The sequence below is a fragment of the Vipera berus genome (assembly GCF_964194415.1).
Source record: "Vipera berus genome assembly, chromosome: 6".
Classification (NCBI taxonomy): domain Eukaryota; kingdom Metazoa; phylum Chordata; class Lepidosauria; order Squamata; family Viperidae; genus Vipera; species Vipera berus.
In genome coordinates this window covers 5,840,815-5,863,071 of record NC_138208.1, presented here as the reverse complement: position 1 = coordinate 5,863,071, position 22,257 = coordinate 5,840,815, and the positions used below count along the sequence as shown (strand labels likewise).

Genomic DNA, 22,257 nt, shown 5'->3' with positions numbered 1-22,257 from the left:
TAAACGAGTGATAATCCTTTCTCTAATCTTTATGTAGCAACTATCAATGAAGACATTTGTGTCCGTGTTCTTTAAGAGAGAAAAAAACGACAAATCCATACCTGAAGTGACACCCTTTTTTTCCCCCTTTTTAATTAATGTGTAGGTTTTGTCCCAAAGGCTGCCCTGTAATGAATAATCAATATATAATGCACTATGTTTTGCAAAAGGAAAAGAAAGAAAAGAAAAAAATCAAGGGCCAGAGAGATCGTAATATTTTTGCATTTCACTGTTTATTATTACAACAACTAGCTGGATGGCTATGGAGATTCTCAGTCATCCAAGTCACGGTTGTCCCAAAGGTGCTTTTTTCAAGAGAACTTTCTTTGTTTTTTTCTTTGAAGACGTTTCCCTTCTCATCCAAGAAGCTTCTTCAACTCTGACTGGATGGTGTGGAGTGGAAGGATTTATATTCCTTGCAGACCAACACTAGGTGGCTACAAGGGATTAACATGTTGTGGATTTCTTTGTAGCGTAACTGTCATCCAGCTGTTTAAAGTTTAGATATGAGAACATGGGATTAAGGGGGGAAAAGAACAGAAGAGACAAACGTTTGTAGATTTATTTAACTGATAACTGGTCAAGCCACCTTTATCTAGCTTGAGAAGAATTCTGGCAATTAATGGATTGGTGAAATCTCTACTCCGTTTTTAGACCCTTAGGGATCCTCTCTCTCTCTCTCTCTCTCTCTCTCTCTCTCTCTCTCTCTCTCTCTCTCTCTCTCTCTCTCTCTCTCTCTCTCTCTCTCTCTCTCTCACACACACACACACACACACACACACACACACGCATTGGGCTGCTGTACACATTGTATTTATATGGTTCCTGATTGGCTATAGCTTTTAATTGTTAATTGGAGTGTTGATGGCTGGTTATTTAGCCATTAATTGTAACTTCCTTGTGCCCTTGGCTCTTAAGTTCCTGATATAGGCTGTGGTAAATCAACGATCTATTGACTAACAGGAGGCCCATTTCCCAGGCTTCAATCATTTCTCTGGCTATTTTTGAACCTGGTCAGCCAACAATCGTAGTAGCTCCTTATACTTATGGACTGTCCTACGATATGGACAAGAGAGAATATTTGTAGCTTTGTGGGCTCCTTGGTGCTCTCTGAGCTTGGTTGTTTTCCTGCAGATATTTCTTTACCCAACTAGCTAACATCCTCGGTGCTAGAAGGGAGAGAGGCTTGCTCTCATTTCATATCCTCGCGGCTTGTCCTATCAGCGTTGGTGGGAGTGGTCTTGGTGGAGCCTCCCATCCTTGCCTTTCGTTCAGAAGAAAGTATCCCAAACAGGACCATCTCTTCTAGATGAACTGCAGTTTCATAGGAGCCCCTTCAGTCTTGCCATCAAGGTTGCAAGAGCAGGAGAGAGGATGGCCTAATGGCCACCAACAGGATAAAGTCGTGACTGGCTACAGCTAACATGTTGGATCAGGGGAGGAACTTTTAACAAACCATGTGCTGATGACACAATGGGATAAATCTGAGGGACCATCTCCTGCTGGTTACATCCCCCTGACCCACTAGAGCAGGGAGGCAAGGAATGTCGTGGGCCCGTCCCCGAAGGAGGTACATCTGGTGGCTCCCTCCCTTTGGAATATCATCCTTTCAAAATGAAGACTGGCTCCCACTTTGACACTCTTTTGTAAGGCCCTTGTAAGACTTTTGTAAGGCCCTTGTAAGACTTTGGCCAGCAAGCCTGGGCAACCTGGAGTGGGATGGAGCCTATCAAATGACTCATTTGACCACGTTGTTGTCACCGGGGAGGGGGGGAAGGGAAGTTATTGTTTTGTGTTTTTTTTTATTTTCTGTTGTTGTTGTTGTTAGTTGCGAAGTCATGTCCGACCCATCGCGACCCTATGGACAACGTTCCTCCAGGCTTTCCTGTCCTCTACCATCTTCTGGAGTCCATTTAAGCTCATGCCTACTGCTTCAGTAACTCCATCCAGCCACTTCATTCTCTGTCGTCCCCTTCTTCTCTTGCCCTCAATCTTTCCCAGCATTAGGCTCTTCTCCAGTGAGTCCTTCCTTCTCATTAGGTGGCCAAAGTATTTGAGTTTCAGCTTCAGGATCTGGCCTTCTAAAGAGCATTCGGGGTTGATCTCCTCTAGGACTGACCGGTTTGATCGCCTTGCAGTCCAAGGGACTCGCAGGAGTCTTCTCCAGCACCAGAGTTCAAAGGCCTCAATTCTTTGGCGCTCAGCCTTTTTTATGGTCCAACTTTCACTGCCATACATTGCAACTGGGAAGACCATAGCCTTGACTATACACACTTTTGTTGACAGTGTTTTTATTGCTTGTAAGCCATGTAGAGTCACTGTGAGCGAAGAGACGGCCATATAAATTTCCCAAATAAATGAATAAAAAAGAAAAATAAATGAAAGCTGCCAAGCAGGCAGCTCTTACGTAAGGAAAGCATGGTCAGGCACAAAGAACCAGACCATCCGTTAAGATTTACTATTCAAGCTCATATACAAGAATCTAGTCAACTAAAGTTCAGTGCTACATTGATCATGGTTTTTTAAATTTGGATTTTATCGGCTTAAATTGTCCTTTATTTCTTTATTTATTGTTTAACTCTTTTTTAATCTTTGTATTCTATGTTTTTTAATTTTTTATTGTTGTGAGCTGACCTGAGTCCTTAGGGAGAAGGGCGGCATATAAATTTAATAAATAATAATAATAATAATAATAATAATAATAATAATAATAATAATAATAATAATAATAATAATAATTAAAAAAAATAAATTGGAGCCAGGTAAACGTCAACGGAATTCAAGAAGTGTTGAACTTGGACCATTTGTGACCATGTAATGATTCTAGGCTGATGACTCCCTTAACTCTGCCCCCTACCTCTGCCTGCTCTTCTACAAACACACACCTGCCATAGAGGCAATTTATGCCAATATCCTGAATGTCCACATTTTCTGGGAAGTCTCCTTCAGAGACTTGAGGCGTTTTCTCCACAACCTTTCCAGAAACTTTACATTCGAAAGCAATTTATTTCAGAGCTGATGAGTGTACAAGTATGTTTAATTTCTCCACTTGAACATGGAATCGGTGCTGACACCCAAACTTAATAACATGAAATCATTTCGGGAGAAGTTTGCCCTTAAATTAAATAAAAGTCACCTTACTCAGGACTTCCAAAACTCCTACTGAGATTCAATTATGCCACAGGAAAGGGCCAGAATACCATCTGTTCATTTTTCAGGAAAGATCCTTACCCTGTTCTTCAGACAGTTTAATTAAGGCAGCGTTGTGAGAGATGTTCCCTGTGGCGAAAGACAATAAAATCCATAACATTCGATTCAGTTGTGACAAGTGATGTGAAAACAAGGGACATCTATTGACCCAACTCTCTGGAATATTTGGGCCTAACAGTTGTGATGCCTCCAGACCAGGAAGGGTGGATAGGAGCCATAAAACAATCCAGCTACACAACAATGTGCTGGAAAATGCTTTCAAACCTTTAGTTAGAGAGACCTGTGTTTGCCCAGCTTCCATTGAATGAAATCAACAGATTAGAGTATCACACTTGTTGCTTTCTACCTTCTGCCTACTTAGTACAACTTCAAAGAGCTCTCGTTACAGTATCACCTAGTAGGACTAACAATATGGAAGACCACAGGTCCTGCAATAGATCTAATTGTCTATAAAAGAGACTATTTGTAGCTCAGGGTTGAATTAAGCTATTGATTCCTTGGTAGTTTTCTTGCAGATGTTTCATTACCCAAACTAGATAACATCAGTGCACTGGTGATGTTACCTAGTTTGCTAATGAAACCTCTGCAAGAAAATCACCAAGCTTAGAGAGCACCATCTAACTATCTCAAGCTCTTATTTAACCAAGTGTTCTGGAATAAGTGGATAGCTAATTTTCAAAAATCTGTATATAATGTCTTCAGGGAACTATTTTTTTTTAAAAAAAAGATGCACATAGAAATAGAGTCCCTCTGTGACGGTAATGGGTGGTTAAAAAATAGAAGATGAGAGGAGGGGACGGAGAGAGAGAGATGTAGATAGATAGATAGATAGATAGATAGATAGATAGATAGATAGATAGATAGATAGATAGATAGATAGATAGATAGATAGATAGATAGATAGATAGATAGATAGATAGATAGATGAGTGGGTAGGTAGGTAGGTACGTAGATAGATAGATAGATAGATAGATAGATAGATAGATAGATAGATAGATAGATAGATAGATAGATAGATAGATAGATAGATAGATAGATGAGTGGGTAGGTAGGTAGGTACGTAGATAGGTAGGTAGGTAGGTAGGTAGGTAGGTAGATAGATAGAAAGATAGATAGATAGATAGATAGATAGATAGATAGATAGATAGATAGATAGATAGATAGATAGATAGATAGATAGATATGGATGGATGGATGGATGGATGGATGGATGGATGGATGGATGGATGGTTGTAAATAGAGAGTAAGGTATCAGTAAAAGATTGGGATTTTTTCATACTCAGCTTCAAAAATAAATTATAGGATTAACATAACCAAAAAGTTGGTTTCCTGTTTCTGTGTACAAGACTCTTCCTGTTCACTAGGTTTATGAACCCTATGAAATGCAAACAATACTTCAAAGCAGCCTTGTAACACTGTAAAGCTGGAGGATTTGTTACGCTACTCCATTCTAACATGAAAAGAAATAAACGTTGTGTGGCAGTAAAGGAAGATCCAGCTGTTTGTTACGTGTAGTGTAGGTCTTTCTTCTAGGCTGAGACCGAGGCTAGGAAATTTAAATTGGATTCTGCTTTTACAAAGGTAAGCATAAAAAAAAGATTGAATTAGTGTTTGGGTAACTGTGCACTTTGTCATTTTGGTGGATAATCTATATTTAGGCATCTTACACTATTAAAAACCTTTTACGTATCAACATTTTTATGTGCCACCCAGCTTGCCAAAGCGACTCTGGGCCGTTTTACAGGCATTGAATAAAATGCAGTACAGAACATTAAAAGAATAAATAAAGGTCTTAAATTTAAAAATGCAGTTACAATAAAATTAACCAGGATGGAGAGGGAAGGAGCCAGGTGTACGCAGGAAGGAGGTGGGGTACTTCTCCATCAGCCACCTCCAACCTGCCACAGCCTCACTGGGGAATCATAGAAAACAAAATAATAGGATTGGAAGGGTACCTTGGAGGTCTTCTAGTCCAACCCCCCCAAGAAATATTGCCAGAGGAAGGATATGAGGGTATAAATCAATGATACTATAAATGAAAAAAAATGATAGTTTGATTGTGACATTTTGGATCAATGCTACATTTATGAAATCTAGATGAGCTATTTAGGCCAGTCGGAATGTAACAGAATAACGGAGTTCGAAGGGACCTTAGAGGTCTTCTAGTCCATTCCCCTCCTTGAGCAGGAGACCCTATGCCATTCCAGACAAGCGGCAGTCCAGTCTTTCCTTAAAAGCACCTCCCCTGCCCAGGCACGAAACCCCATACCAGGGGTAGGCAACCTTGGCTCTTTTATGACTCGTGGACTTCAACTCCCAGAATTCCTGAGTCGGCATGGCTCAGCTTGGAAACCTCTCCTTCTTCCCTCAGCGTGGCTGGCTCAGGAATTCTGGGAGTTGAAGTCCACGAGTCATAAAAGAGCCAAGGTTGCCTATCCCTGCCCTATACCATTCCAGACAAATGCTTGTCCAATTTCTTCTTTAAAAAATCCGCAGTGTTGGAGTACGCAAAACCTCTGGAAGCAAATCATTCCACTGATTAATTGTTCTAACTGTCAGGAAATTTCTCTTTAGTTCTAGGTTGCTTCTCTCCTTGATTAGTTGCCATCCGTTGCTTCTTGTCCTGCCCTCAGGTGCTTTGGAGAATAGCTTGACTCCCTCTTCTTTGGGGCAGCTCCTCGAATATTGGAACACCGCTATCATGTCTCCCCTTTTCACGACTAGACAAACCCAATTCCTGCAACTGTTCTTCATATGTTTTAGCCTCCAGCCCCCTAATTCTCTTTGTTGCTCTTTTCTGCACTCTTTCCAGAGTCTCAACGTATTTTTTATATCATGACGTCCCAAACTGGAAGCAATATTCCAAGTGTTTCTTACTAAGGCTTTATATTGTGGTACTAATACTTTACGTGCTCTTGATTCCATCCCTCTATTAATGCAGTTTAGGACTGTGTTGGCTTTTTTGGCTGGCTCATATTTAAGCGATTGTCCGCTAGGATTCCAAGATTCATCTTCAGTTATATATTTGGAGATATTGTAGATAAACACACAGGCAGTCATCCAGATATAGACAGATAATGTATTAAGCTAGGAAAAACACTGGTGATAATAGCTTTTGACTGTAGTAATTAGGGATTTTTTTATTTTATTTTTAAAAAACCCTTTCAAATTTATTTTTTGTAATGTGGAAATTTATCTCTGACAATTGTTTTTAAATGTGAAAAGAGTTGAGTATGAAATAATCTTTTTCCGTATGTTCTGTTGCGGTATTGGCTGACAAGATGCGATCGCATTATTTTTTTTTGTAAGGCATAGAAATGGAGGTAAAGATTGTTGGTAAGGATTGTGACAAATTAATCATATTTGAGTTCTCATTACTTTTTTTCCTTTTTTTCTTTTTTCTTTTTTTTTTTAGGATTCTTTTCACCATGGAAAACTCCAAAGCCTGTAAGTTTTGTTTCGTTTTGTTTTGTTTCAAACTGAACTTTGCTGAGGAGAACATAATGTTTGTACAAAACATTAACCTGCATTGTAAGATTTTTAGGGTACCCTACTGCCAAATATAGGAATATAAATCTGATACGTCAGTAAAGGTATTTGATCATATACATATACTTGTTGACTTGAAAGCAAGTATTTCTTACTGGATTTAGTGATACTGATCTATGAAGCAATGTACACATACGTTTGCTGTAAAAATTAGTCTGCCATTTGCTTCCCACTGTCCATGTGGAGACATGGCTACTTGGCAAATGTGCACTCAAAAACCAATTAAAAGACGAAATGTAGATAGATAGCAAGAGAGAGAGAGAGAGAAGATACAGATAAATGATGGATATAAATGTAGAGAGATAATACTATAGAGAGATAGAGGGTAGAGAGAGAGATAACTAGATAACTAGATAAATGAGATGATAAATATAGATACAGATATAGAGAGATAATACTGTAGATGTAGAAGGATAGAGGGATAGAGAGAGAAATAAGTTGATAAATAGATAAATGATAGGGGATAAATATATAGATCAGGGGTCTACAAATTTACCAACTTTAAGAGCTGTGGACTTCAACTCCCAGAATTCTTCAACCAGCCATGATAGCTGAGGAATTCTGGGAGTTGAAGTCCACAAGTCTTAAAAGTGCCAAGTTTGAAGACCCCTGATATAATAGAGAGATAATACTGTGGACAGATAGAGAGATAAAGAGAGAGATAAGTGGATAAATAGATGATAGATGATAAATATAGATATAGATATAGAGAGATATTGTAGAGGGATGAGAGAGATATATAAGTAGATCGATAGTAGACAGACAAATATGTGTGTGTGTAGGTGTGGGTGTATATGAGAAAGAGGGAGAGGAAGAGAGGCAGAGAAAGGTTCAATAAATAGAAGATTAAAAGAGGTTTAAATCAATTAAGGTTGAGATAAAAAATTCTCCAAAATTGAACCAGTGGATTTTAAGACCTTGGAGACTGCGAATATCTGGTGGTACCTTGGTATGAAGCCAGTTTGTTCAATTTGACCCAATCATTGAGCAACGCAAGGACAAACCACTTCCCAAAAATGTTGTTCTTAAAAATGGCAGGGATATTGGGGAGACACATGACCAAATAATTGAAGGAATGTCTATCACTCTTAATGTTCAACTCATAGGCTACAAGAAGTGAGATCTCTCTCTAACTTTCTTCCAGGAAGATTTGAATTGATCTAACAAGACCAAGCCGGACTAAATAACCGCAGCCCAAATCCCAAATTTAATTTCAGCCAGTATCTCTGGACACGGAGTTGCATGCAAGCCGCTATAAAAAAGAGATCACAATTCAAATTTTCGTATACCCTTTAAGACCAATTGGAGAGCATGGCACGTGGTTCCCATACATCCAGACAACTTATATTTTTTTATGGCAGGAGAATTATGTACCATAGAAGATATTATTTTGCCAAACAGCAAGAGGGTGTAACCTGATTGAGAAAGAAAAAAGCTATGGAGTTTATCTGCAAGTTCTGAAGGTCTTGTTTTCTTTTATTTATTGTAGATGATGGAAAAATGGGAAAATCAAGGCAGTCCACAGACAAGTTTATCTGCTCCAGCTGTGCCACAGAATATTCCCTTCCCACCAGCCCTTCACAGAAGCTCTTTCCCCGATTCAACAGAGGCCTTTGACCCGAGAAAGCCTGACCCATATGAGCTGTATGAGAAGTCACGAGCTATTTATGAAAGTAGGCGTAAGTGGAAGCCATGGCCCACCTCTGCAGAGACCTTGAATGTTCAAATGTCTATGGAGATTCTCAGTGATTCAGGTCCTGGTTGTCCCAAAGGTGCTTTTTTTAAATAGGCAACTGGACTTTGCTTCTCCTTGAAGAGGTTTCACTTCTCATCCAAGAAGCTTCTTCAGTTCTTCAGCTCAATTCTTCGATCAGAACTGAAGAAGCTACTTGGGTGAGAAACGAAATCTCTTCAAGGAGAAATAAAGTCTAGTTGCCTTTCGAAAAAGCACCTGTAGGACACTCAAATTGGCCCCCGTGGAATTGAGCATTGTAACTCATTGTAAACCAGCTAACACTTTTATTTATTATGGATACCAGGAGGAGAAAAAAAAAGAAAAGCTTCGTGCATTTTCTTAAATTTGCTGAAAGTACCCCTCATGATTAGTTTCAGTAGGAACTTATGGGGAGGCGATACTGTTAGAAATATACTCTGTATAGCCCTACAGAACAGATAGTGCACAGTCCACATGTGCTTTTCTGCTTAACTGCTAGAAGGAAGCAGAAAACTTTATATACAGAGAAAAGTATACCAAGAATGAAACTACAAACTTAGAAACACTGCCATCTACTGGTTGACTATAGTTGTTGCACAAAATACATGAACATTTAGTTCCAATAGATGCAACAGCCATTTCTGCTGATGTTCAACATTTGCATTTGTGTAAATTGGCGCTTTGTGGAGATTGCTTGCTTTGAGCCCCCCTTCAGCAGTTAAATCAAAAGTCTTCATAATGGTCATAGACTATCATAGTCCACTAAATGTCGGAATGGTTTCACAATGCAGTTTGCCTTTGCTTTATGCGTACAGAATGTTTTTGTGGATTTTTTCCCCAGTGTTCACTTGAAAATGATGCCATTGCTTTAGATTAAGATTATGAAAAGTGTTTCCAACTAGTCTGTTATATATACAGGTTCATAGAGGCCATAAATATAGGAGGCTAAACCAGATGACGAATAATTGCAGGAACTGTGAATATTTAGTCTAATGAAGAGAAGGACTAGGGGCGACATTATAGCAGTCTTCCTATACAGGCAGTCCTCAATTTATGACCACAATTGAGCCCAAAATTTCTGTTGCTAAGCAAGACAGCTGTTAAGCAAATCTTGCCCCCATTTCACAACTTTGCTTGCCTCCGTTAATAAGTGAATCACTGCACTTGTGAAATTAGTAACACGGTTGGTAAATGAATCTGGCTTTCCCCATTGACTTTGCTTGTCAGAAGGTCGCAAAAGGGGATGACGTGACCCCAGGACACTGCGACCATCATAAACATGAGAAAACAATGATGTTTTCTCTTCTGTGAGCTTCTGGGTGATGCATTCTGCAATTTGCAGGAATTCAAATCTTTCTGCGCCTCCTGGCTCTTATGCTTCCCTCTCCTTAGATGTTATTCCCAGATGAAAACTGTCTGGCTGACTTTGCAGTCAACGGAACAGATGAGGGAGACGGAGAGACAGAGAGACAGAAAGAGAAATTAAACCAGAGAAACGAATACGGCATTTGCAATAACGAGTGGGCATAAAATATTGTTTTATCCTCTTTTTGTGAGGGCATTTCTGTTCCTATAAGGCAAAGGTCCCCAACCTTTTGGGCACCGGGGACCGGTTCCGTGGAGAGAGGTTTTTCCGCGGACCGGAGGGTGCATGGTTTTGTGTGCTACCTGCATCCCACAGATGAGGCTTTGCTTGTTTGTGCGGACCGGTTGCTGGCATGCCGCGGCCCGGTACCAGGCGTTGGGGACCCCTGGTGTAAGGTTCTCCTTTTGTAAAGTGGGATGTATTCCATGGAAGAATGAGGATGTTGTGGATAGGAGAATATTTGCAGCTCAGGTTTGAAATGAGGGGGTCCTTGGTGCTCTCTGAGCTTGCTTGTTTTCTTGCAGATGTTTCATTACCCTAACTAGGTAACATCATCAGTGCTAGAAGGCAGTGGGGGTTTGTGGAGAAGAAGAAAGGGAGGAGGAGGAGGAGGAGGAAGACCATGGGGTCCATGGTGCTCTCTGAGCTTGCTTGTTTTCTTGCAGATGTTTCATTACCCAAACTAGGTAACATCAACACTGCTAAAAGGGAGTGGGATTTATGAAGAGGAGGAGGAGGAGGAGGAGGAGGAGGAGGAGGAGGAGGAGGAGGAGGAGGAGGAGGGAGGGAGGGAGGAAAAAGACTGTGGGGTCCTTGATGCTCTCTGAGCTTGGTTGTTTTCTTGCAGACATTTCATTACCCAACTAGGTAACATCATCAGTGCTAGCAAGGAGTGCTGTTTGCTGTCTGTTCATATTCTGGTGTCTTGCCTGTGTGTGGGGGGGGGGCTGTCTTAGGGATTCTGTAGTTGGGCTGTTTACTAATGGCTGTGTGGCAGTTTCTTGATTGGGGTGTTGCTTACTTGATTGTTGGTCTGAAGTTGACCGTGGAGCTAATATGCTAATCTGAGTGCTGATTGCTGGTTGGAGAGGTGCTGGAGTCTTTTTTTTTTCTCTTTTGGGCTGGTTGATTGTCTCTTTTCCATAGTCTATAGATGCTGTTAATGTCTATGTGTCTATTGATGGCTGATCTGTCAGACTGCCAGGCTTCTAGAAATTCCCTGGCATAGTGTCATTTACACAGAACCTAGAATAGTAGGGTGGGAAGGGACCTTGGAGGTCTTCTAGTCCAACCCCCCCTGCTCATTTCCCCAGAACCTTCCAATTTAACCCAGAAAGCGTGCCTGAAGCATAACATTGTAATACCCTGGAAGGTATTAGAATAGAATTCCTTGTAGAACAGAAGGGCGCAATTGTGTAAATGAGATCTCGCCCAACTACGTAAGTGACCTCCCTTTCGATTCTAACGTCATGCCGTTTTGTATCAACAAGTCCACCAATTGGATATAGAGGTCTCTGAGATAGAACTCGCTTCTCCGATGGGAGAATAATTTCGTGTGTTATTTTTCTGACCTTTCAAACATAATAGAAGAATGATAGAATGACTCCGGTTGCCTGGGTTCTGCTGTGCAATCAATACGTGTAAATATTTTGGCCAATTTGGGAACCCCTTCAATCAATATGGCCCAGGAACAATTCTGGAATTAAATCGCCCACAGCAGTTCTAGCTTCTTCCTTTTTTTAAGCCGAAAAGTGTATTTTCTAGCGTCAAAGGGATACACAGAAGCACAGAGAGAGTCGTGTCTATGAGCCAGATAGCTGACTTTTGTAAATAATATTATCTCCGAAAAATATTCAAATCTTCCCTAGCTGGAAAGGTGCCAAATACCTTAGAAAGGCCTGGGGGAGGCGGGAGAATCTGTTGAAGAAAATGCCAGATTGCAGGCTTTTTTTTTCCTCCTCCATAATTCCAGGAATCTTTTATTCAGATGATTTATTTTGCCTTTTACTAAAGTTTTCTATAGAATAGAATAGAATAGAATAGAATAGAATAGAATAGAATAGAATAGAATAGAATAGAATAGAATAGAATAGAATAGAATAGAATAGAATAGAATAGAATAGAATAGAATAGAACAGAACATATGGAATGGAAATAGAATAGAATAGAATAGAATAGAATAGAATAGAATAGAATAGAATAGAATAGAATAGAATAGAATAGAATAGAATAGAATAGAATAGAATAGAATAGAATAGAATAGAATAGAATAGAATAGAATAGAATGTAGAATGTAGAATGTAGAATGTAATAATAGAATAGAATAGAATAGAATAGAATAGAATAGAATAGAATAGAATAGAATAGAATAGAATAGAATAGAATAGAATAGAATAGAATAGAATAGAATAGAATAGAATAGAGAATGGAATAGAATAGAATAGAATAGAATAGAATAGAATAGAATAGAATAGAATAGAATAGAATAGAATAGAATAGAATAGAATAGAATAGAATAGAATAGAATAGAACAGAATAGAATAGAATAGAACAGATGGAATGGGAATAGAATAGAATAGAATAGAATAGAATAGAATAGAATAGAATAGAATAGAATAGAATAGAATAGAATAGAATAGAATAGAATAGAATAGAATAGAATAGAATAGAATAGAATAGAATAATTTTGTTGTCACTTTGAATGTATACTAATCAGCATACGTTAAAATGAAATTTTGTTGCATATAGCCCTTAAAGGGTCACCACCTCCAATATACACTATATACAGTAAATATGACAAAAATAAATAAATACAGAATTATGCATATACCCACATATCTTATATGAAACAGAGAAACAACATGGTCTAGTTCGGATTATGTATACACGTACATGGTGAGAGAAGCGAATTTTGCGAGTTTACCAGATTGATGGCATAGGGAACAAAGTTCTTCGTATGGAAAGTCAGATTTACTTTCTTAACAATAGTGGAAGCTATTCACCCAAATGCAAACAGCAGCTTTTAAAAGTATTAATGACCCAAAAGGAGCCCAAAATTTCTGTCACTAAGCTGTTCAATGAATTTCGCCCCATTTTTCAACTTTTCTTGCCACAGTGGTGAAGTGAATCACTACAGTTGGTAAGTTAGTGACGTGGTTGTTAAGTGAATCTGGCTTCCCCCATTGACTTTGCTTGACAGGAGGTCACAGAAAGGGGACCACGTGACACACACACACACACCCCAGGGATGCTGCAACTGTCATAAATATGAGCCAGTGGCCAAGTGCTTGAATTGTGATCATGTGACCATGGGGGAGTCTGCAATGGCCGTAAGTGTGAAACACGGTCCTAAATGACTTTTGTCAGTGCCGTTGTAACTTTGAACGGTTACTAAAGGAACTGTCGTAAGTCAAGGACTACCTGTAGTTTTTAAAAGTAGTAATGGAGGAGGGAGTATTATGTATATCTGCTGCCTTATATTACTTTATAAAAGGCTAGATAAAAGGCCAGATAAAAATGGCATCAATCAATCAACTGCAAAGTAATATCAAAAAAAGACCCCTTTCATTTACTTCACAATACTTTTTACCTGCTTTTGGTGGGGGGGGAAACCCGTATTTAGAGACAGATAAATAATTTTTCACTCTCCTAGTGGATAGAGAAGCATGAAAAGCAAAGTCTGTCCAATCCAAAGTTCAAAATTAAGCATTTATTGCCGAGGCAGACAATAATACTGTATATTTCAGTGCCTGGAGAAATGTACATTTTTGCCTTTAACTCCCTGTTTTCTCGTTCAGAACAAGCCCCGCCCAGGCCAGGTGTTCGAATGGATACCTCAGGCAAGTGTTATTGTGCCTTCATTGTGCTACCCATCCTTTCTCCATTTTGTGATGTGCCTGGTTAAATCTCAGCTTACAGCCACAGTCACCCATAAATAGCCAATTGCCATCCCGTGGGGAGTCGCGTTTGTGTTTTTCAACTTAACTGCGCAAAGAATGTCCATTTAATCCAGAAACATTAAACATCTTTCTCTAAACCAACTCACCTATTATTGCTTCATCCAGCACATTCCACTATCCTATTTACCATGGAAAAATGTTTTCATCTATCACGTTTCTAAAAAAATTGCCCATAATCCATCATATTTGTCTTTCTCAATTGACTTGAACACCAAGTATAGAATATGTTTGTTTGCCCGATTGTTTAGTCTATGATATTATTGGTTATTCCTTTATATATTATTCCAATCCATTGCATTTTACTCCACTTTAAGCTTTCTGCATTTTGAACCTATTTCCCAGGTTACTGTAGGTGTGGGATGCATGTCTCATTATAGATAAAATGGCAGAATATGTAATTATAAGGGCGTTCAACAAAATTTAGAGAAGTTTTTATTTATATGTTGGCTATGGGTGTCGATTTTAGCTTTACCTGTGTTTTGCTTAGTTTTTAGTATTAATTTATCAATAGATTTAAATATTTAATAGTGCGCTAAAATGTTCAATGTTTTCTAAATATAGAGTGCAATTATTTTAATGCTGAAGAATTTTTATGCTGACCTTAAAGTGATTGACCTGCTTTTTTTAATTTATGAATCAAATTTACGTGGCCAGCCATCTGACAGAATGTGACTCTGGGTAGCATATAATGATTTATTTAAATAAAATAGAAGAACATATGGATAGGTTCTATAAAAGATCAACTACATCCATGGCAATGACGGATGTTCTTCATTTTTTGCGATGTTTTTATGTTGTAAGCAGCCCAGAATTGTTGGATACGAGCCGGGCTACAAATATATTTCATAAATAAATTAATAACTACCACAATCCCAAGATAGCACGATTTTTTATTTGGCATGGAACACCTTGTTTACAAAACCTGCATAGCTTGACAAGCCCGTGGCCATATTTATTCACTTGAGAATGAGTGTATATTTACATTATCTTAAAATATCTAGTTTTCTTAAACTGAACTTCTGCTGTCTTGCTTGTAAATCTTTCCTAAAAAAAAATCTATAGACCTTGCCCTTAGATTTGTATTTATTTTTTTCTTTAAGAGCTTAGGCCTAAAGTGCTGTAGCAGTGTAAACTCTTATTGATCAAGTGTAGGAAAGTGGGATGTTGATTGAGCTAATAAAAGTTGGCATTCAACCATTTCTGGAGAACCACAATGTTTGCGGTCCTGAAGCAAATAAAACCCACCAACACAGGTATCCAAAACCATCTTCTAGAGAACGGTTTGCTAATTTGAAAAAATGAGGGTGTTCCAAGAAAGTCAATCGCACGAATTTTTGATATGGTTGCGTGGCCATTGCTCCATCATAGGAATGTCTATGGAGATTCTCAGTCATCCAGGGCGTAGTTGTCCCAAAGTTGCTTTTTCAAAATGCAACTGGATTTTTGAAGGTCCAGGAAGATTCTCCTTAATTCCAGGTAGCTACTCCCCTTGATTAGATTCCATCCATTGTTTCTTGTCCTGCCCTCTGGTGTTTTTGGAAAACAAGTTGAACAATTAGTGCAGGTTCGAGTCCCACCAGGCTCAAGGTTGACTCAGCCTTCCATCCTTCCGAGGTAGGTAAAATGAGGACCCAGATTGTTGGGGGCAATTAACCTGACTTTGTAATAATGCCGCTTGGGGTGTGTGTGAAAGCCCTAATAAGCAGGCATATACATAGAATGAAGGCTACTGCTAAGCTTGTAAGCCGCCCTGAGTCTTCGGAGAAGGGCGGGATATAAATGGAATTTTAAAAAAAATACTGAGATTTTGTTTTTCCTTGAAGATGTTTCGCTTCTCCTCCTTCTTCAGTTCTGTCAGAAGTTCTGTCAGAAGTCACAAGTGAAGAAGCTTCTTGGATGAGAAGCGAAACATCTTCAAGGAAAAACAAAAACGGCCAGCATTTGAGAGGTTGCCACAAAGAGGAGTGGGGGGGGTGTCAACTTATTTTCCAAAGCACCAGAAGCAACCTGGAATTAAGAAATACAGTGAGGACAAATAACCAGTGGAACAGCTTGCCACCAGAAGTTATGAGGGCTTCATCACTGGTGGTATTTAAGAAGAGACTAGACAGACACTTGTCTGAAATGATATAGGAAATGATGTATAAATGCTTGAGCAGGCTGTAGGACTAGAAGCCCACCAAGGTCGCTTGTAGCTCTTTTCTGATTGATTGATTGATTGATTGATTATTGATTGATTGATTGCCTTTTGAAAAAGCATCTTTTGGGCATCCATAACAGGAAATTTTGTCTTCCAATGTTTATTCTTCCCAGAATTACAGGGCAAATATAAACGCCGTGAAGACTACATCTGATATTTGACACATACATATTTACACATATGCACTAAGGCTGGCCAATTTCAAAAATTAATTTAAAAAAAGTCCTTTGGAATTTGCACAAAAGGCAACCTGTCATTCGTTCCTTAGAGCAGCTGAGTCTTTTGTGTGTGTGTGTGTAAGTTCATATACAAGGCAGAAATCAACTCTCAATAAACTGCTATCTTCAACCAGGTTCCGATTACAAGGAATTAGATGTTCACCTTCGGAGGATGGAATCCGGATTTGGCTTCAGAATTCTTGGAGGAGATGAACCAGGACAGCCAGTAAGTTGATTTTTGACAATTTTACACTGTTGGGTGTCTGTAACTGTCGGAAATATATACTTGGATAATGGCTGTAGCGAAATGGCATTTTTAAACGTGTTCACGTGTTGAAAAAAAGCAAGTCTCTTGAGTGATCAGCGTCTCCATCTACAAGCTGTCATTGTGAGTCAGTCTGTATTATGTTACCGAGAGCATATCGTCCGGTTTCATATTTTTTTCTTGACATCTTTCAAAAAAAATGCTGATTTACAAGCTCCTTCAAGTGGGTCTGACAACAAAACGGCACCACCGTGCTTCAACGTTTTCAGAGAAAGTGAACATTAGGCATGGCTACACAGCTCTGGAAAAAGGACTGTTGGAGGACTATACCGACGTTGGGATTTTGAGCTGTGTTGGAGCTCTCTGATTATCACTCGTTCTTGAAAACCGTCAGCGCGCATCTTAGGACTCAGTTGCATTCTGAAATTCATAAAGTCGCGATGTGCAGTTATTCTTTGCAAGTAGTTTGCTGCAACCACTCAAAAAGTTTCCATTGGCTTTATTTCGATCACGGACCAGCAGAGAACTGCCAACATAACCATGACGCCAAAATAGAAATTAAAAATTAAAAAAAAATCATGCTGACAAAATAAAATATGCCCTCGAGTCAGGAACACCGAGGCCCTTCCAGGTTGAAAGGGTTAGCCAGTGACATCACTGTTGCCCTGGGCACTTTCTTTCATATCCCCCAGCAGGAGCTGGAGCGAAGGACGAACGTTCAATCCTGCCCCACGTCTCGAACATGGGAATAATAATAATAATAATAATAATAATAATAATAATAATAATAATAATAATTAATAATAATAATAATAATAATAATAATAATAATAATATAAAGTTGGAAGGGACCTTGAAGGTCATCTAGTCCAACCCCCTGCTCAGGCAGGAAACTCTATATCATTTCAGACAAATGGCTATCCAGTGTCTTCTTAGAAACTTCCAGTGTTGGAGCATTCACCGCTTCTGGAGGCAGGTTGTTCCACTGGTTAATTGTTCTCGCTGTCAGGAAATTCCTCCTTCATTCTAGGTTGCTTCTCTCCTTGGTTGGTTTCCATCTGTTGCTTCTTGTCCTGCCTTCAGGTGCTTTAGAGAAGAGCTTGACTCTTTCTTCTTTGGGGCAGCCCCTGAGATATTGGAACGCTGCTATCATGTCCCCCCTTGTCCTTCTCTTCATTAGACTAGATATACCCAATTCCAGCAACCTTCCTTATATGTTTTAGCCTCCAGTCCCCTGATCATCTTTGTTGCTCTTCTCTGTACTCTTTCTAGAGTCTCAACATCTTTTTTACATCGTGGTGACCAAAACTGGATGCAGTATTCCAAGTGTGGCCTTACCAAGGCCTTGTAAAGTGGTATTAATACTTCACGTGATCTTAATTCTATCCCTCTGTTAAATGCAGCCTAGCACTGTGTTGGCTTTTTTGGCAGCTGGTGCACACGGCTGGCTCCTATTTAAGGGATTGTCCACTAGGACTCCAAGATCCCTCTCACAGTTTCTACTATTGAGCGAGGTTCCACATATACTATACCTGTGCATTTGGTTTTTCTTGTCTAAATGTAGAACCTTACTTGGCAACATCCTGCCCAGCGTTCCAACCACTCAAGCCACCATGCTCCTTAGATAGAATAAAATAAAATAACATTAGTCCTATAGCATTGTCAGCCTTCCAAGATAGACCCGGTAGGAAACCAAAGTCATGTAGGCTTACGCTACAATATTGCAAGTCTGAATGAACTTCCTCTGTCTCTTTCTTTCCCTCCCCCTGCCTTTATTTTCATTTTGAACTAGGGAGGGTCTGGTTTGAGATGCTCACTTGGTTACAGATATGGCCCAGACTCGGCCTACTTTTATCTGACCATGGTCTAAGTTGCAAGGTTTTTTCCTGTTCCTCAAGGTTATTCCTCTAGCCCAGGGGTAGGCAACCTTGGCTCTTTTATGACTCATGGACTTCAATTCCCAGAATTCTTGAGCCAGCTTGGCTCAGCTTGGAAACCTCTCCCTTTTCCCTCAGAATGGCTGGCTCAGGAATTCTGGGAGGTGAAGTCCAAGAGTCATAAAGCAACCTAGGCCTAGGGCAGGGGTAGGTAATCTTGGCTCTTTTATGACTCGTGGACTTCAACTCCCAGAATTCCTGAGCCAGCATGGCTCAGCTTGGAAACCTCTCCCTTTCCCCTCAGCGTGGCAGGCTCAGGGATTCTGGGAGTTGAAGTCCACGAGTCATAAAAGAGCCAAGGTTGCCTACCCATGCACTAGCTTATTACATCAGTACCAATGTACATAATTCCAAAAAAAACCCACCAAAAACAAACAAGGATAGTTGAATAAGATCGTTTGAAGCTGAAGCTGGTCTCCTGCCCGGTTCTCTGTTTATCTTTTATATTCACCGTGCTCCGAGCCATTCCAAACTCTTAGGTCCCTCTTTGTCCTTGGTGACAAAGAATAAATGAACGTCTTCCTTCTCCTTTTTTATTTTATACTTTTCTTTTCAAAGGCACACGAGATTCTTCAGCCTGGAAGAGACACACGTGTAGAATCTTTAAAAAAAAACAACAGGGAAGCCATCGCTTGATGTAGAGACCCCCTCAGGATGTACTTCTCAACTAAAGTCAGTTGTTCATCAAGGAATTTTGGTCGGGTGGTAAAAAAAAAATGTCTGTATTTTCCCCGGAAAACGGAGCTGCTTTGGGGGGGGGTCGTTAAGCTATAGGGTGACAGCGCTAACATATTTGCCTCCGAAGTCATCTAATACTATGCTCAGCATCCAAGACGCAGGCCTAATGACGTGCTTTCACCGCTGACTGATTTATACACACATCTCTGCTTCCCTTATGATATCTGTCAATGTTTCATCAGGTGAAAAATGACTCCACTGGAAATCATTATTCATCTGATTTCAGCCTCTCAGTTGAGCTGAATACTCAATCAAGGGTAATTTTTTCCCCCACAAAAGCAGTCGTGCATACAGTAAACATTGGCTGTGCAAACACCCCATGGATTGCCCTGAAGCGCTAGGATACTCGATTGTAATCCTCGATTTACAACCGTTAGTTTGTTGACGGTTCCAAGTTACAATGGCACTGAAAAAAGTGACTTCTTCTGACCGTTTTTTTCACCGTTACGACCTTTGCGGCATCTCCAGGCTCACTTGATCAAAATTCAACTGGGTTCACGTTTATGACGGTCGCAGTGTCCCGGGGTCATGGGGTCCCCATTTGCGACCTTCCGACAAGCAAAGTCAATGGGGAAGGTGGATTCGCTTAACAATCAGGTTACCAACTTGTCAACTGCAGTGATTCAACTGCAGGCAAGGAGGGTCGTAAAATGGGGCAAAACCTGCTTAACAACTGTCTCACTTAACAACAGAAAGGTTGGGCTCAATTGTGATCGTAAGTTGAGGACCACCTGTATAAATAAACTATCAGAGATCAAGCACCTGTCCACAGAATTTCGATATCACTTGACACACAACGCTTCCTAATCAAGGTGTTTCCCAAATGAAATGGGAATCCTTCTGAAATAACCAACCACTGCATCGTTCTTCATGGTCTTCGTGATGTTCCTCATTGCTTAGGGACTCCTCCTCTGAAGAGGACCTGTTGTGAGAAAGAACCAAAGTAACTTTCATAGTACTGTGGGGGGGTCCTTGGTGCTCTCTGAGCTTGGTTGTTTTCTTGCAGAAATGTCATTACCCAACTAGATAACATCATCAGTGCTAATGTGCTGATCAGTAGCACTGATGATGTAACCTAGTTGGGTCATGAAACATCTGCAAGAATTAAGCTCTGAGAGTACCAAGGACCCCACAGTCCTCCTCCTCCTCCTCTCTACAACCTCACTCCCTTCTAGCACTGATGACATTACCTAGTTGGGCCATGAAACATCTGCAGGAATCAAACTCAGAGAGTACCACGGACCCCATAGTCCTCCTCCTCCTCTTCTCCATAAATCCCACTCCTTTCTAGCACTGATGATGTTACCTAGTTGGGTCATGGAATGTCTGCAAGAAAACCACGAAGCTCAAAGAACACCAGGATTCCCACAATTCAACTCTGACTTAACAAATATGTTCTTCTATCGCTTTCATAATGCTGCTTCATTTATTTAATCATGTCACAGCTAAGGTCCTTAAATTTCCAACTCACACATTACAGTAGTCCATTACCCACTGTGTCAGCTCCCTTCCCCCCAACTAGCATAGCATTCAAAAGCCAGGTTCTAAATTTAAATGAGATGTCAGAAGATAACAACACATTTCAGACAGAACATTTATTTCTCATCTGTGGGAAGCAGAAACTTCTTTAATAGCACCCGTGTCTAATCAACGTTTCGCAACATAAAATGTATGATCAGATTAAAATCGAGAGGAGCAGGAACAGGCGGTTGCAATTATCTTGTCATGAAGGCCTCAGGAGCTCACACACACCACAACCACAATTTCTGCTAAGACAAGAGTCCTGAAGAAAATAATTTCTCCAGCTAGGGCATCGGCCATAGGTTACCAAGTACTAAATAAATCCTTTTAAACAGCCGAAATAGCTTTGTCCTGCAAACTCCGATCTTTCCAGTGTCCTAAACACTTACAGACTTAATTGCAGGAGAGTTTCTGTTTTGGAATTTTAAATCCGTCCTTTAAAAATAAATTTCTTCGGGAATGTAATTATTATACACGCCTTGCTATTCAGATCACGAATCCCAGAGCTGTTTAGGAAAAATTGTACATTTAATTGCTTCAGAAAGCTTGAGTTATAGTAATTACAGGTAGCCCACGAATTACAACTGTTCATTTAGTGACCATTCGAAGTTACAACAGCACTGAAAAAAGTGACTTATGACCATTTTTCAAACGTACGACCGTGGCAGCATCCCTGATGTTACGTGATCAAAATTCCGATGCTTGGCAAACTGTCTCACATTTATGATGGTCGAAGTGTCCCGGGGATCATGTGATGCCCACTTGTGACCTTCTGACAAGCAAAGTCAACGGAGAATCCAGGTTCACTCAGTAATCATGTTGCTAACTTAACAAGTGCAATGATTTACTTAACAGCTGTGGCAAGGAGAGTCGTAAAATTGGGCAAAACTCAACCGATGTTTCACTTAGCAACATACATTTTGGGCTCCCCTGTGGTCATAACCTCAGGACTACCTCTATTAGGGAAGAGCCGTGGTGGCACAGTGGTTATAATGCAGTACTGGCTAATTCTGCCAACTGCCAGCAGTTCGATTCCCACCAGCTCAAGTTTGACTCAGCCTTCCATCTTTCCGAGGTCAGTAAAATGAGGACCCAGATTGTTGGGGGCAACAACAAGCTGTAAGCTGTAAACTGCTTAGAGAGGGCTGTAAAAGCACTGAGAAGCAGTATATAAGTCTAAGTGCTATTGCTATTCCTTCCTTCCTTCTTTCCCTCCCTCCCTCCCTCCCTTCCTTCTTCTTCCTCTCTTCTTCCCTTTTTCATTGTCCTTCCTGATGGCACAGTGGTTAGAAGGAAGTATTGCAGGCTAATTTTGCCCACAGCCAGGAGTTCGATCTCGACCAGCTCAAGGTTGACTCAGCCTTCCATCCTTCCGAGGTTGGTAAAATGAGGACCCAGAATGTTGGGGACAACATGCTGACTCTGTAAACCACTTAGAGAGGTCTGTAAAGTGGTATATAAGTCTAAGTGCAATTGCTTAGTGCCCTTGCTATTCTCTTTGGCTTCTATGAAGGATGACTCCTGAATCTAATTGCAAAAAT

At 40.1% G+C, this 22,257-nt stretch overlaps 1 protein-coding gene across 2 annotated transcripts in view; it reads left to right on the top strand.

The window, feature by feature from the left end:
• The window catches only part of MAGI2 (membrane associated guanylate kinase, WW and PDZ domain containing 2), a gene marked incomplete at its 5' end in the record, with an annotated part of 567,180 nt that overhangs the window by 483,539 nt on the left and 61,384 nt on the right, over positions 1-22,257 (top strand). For both annotated transcript variants that reach the window (XM_081331358.1, XM_081331357.1), the window contains 3 exons: positions 6,665-6,696; positions 8,288-8,477; positions 16,390-16,481. In XM_081331358.1, the coding sequence (XP_081187484.1) occupies positions 6,665-6,696; positions 8,288-8,477; positions 16,390-16,481 (314 nt within the window). The remainder of the gene's footprint in view (positions 1-6,664; positions 6,697-8,287; positions 8,478-16,389; positions 16,482-22,257) is intronic.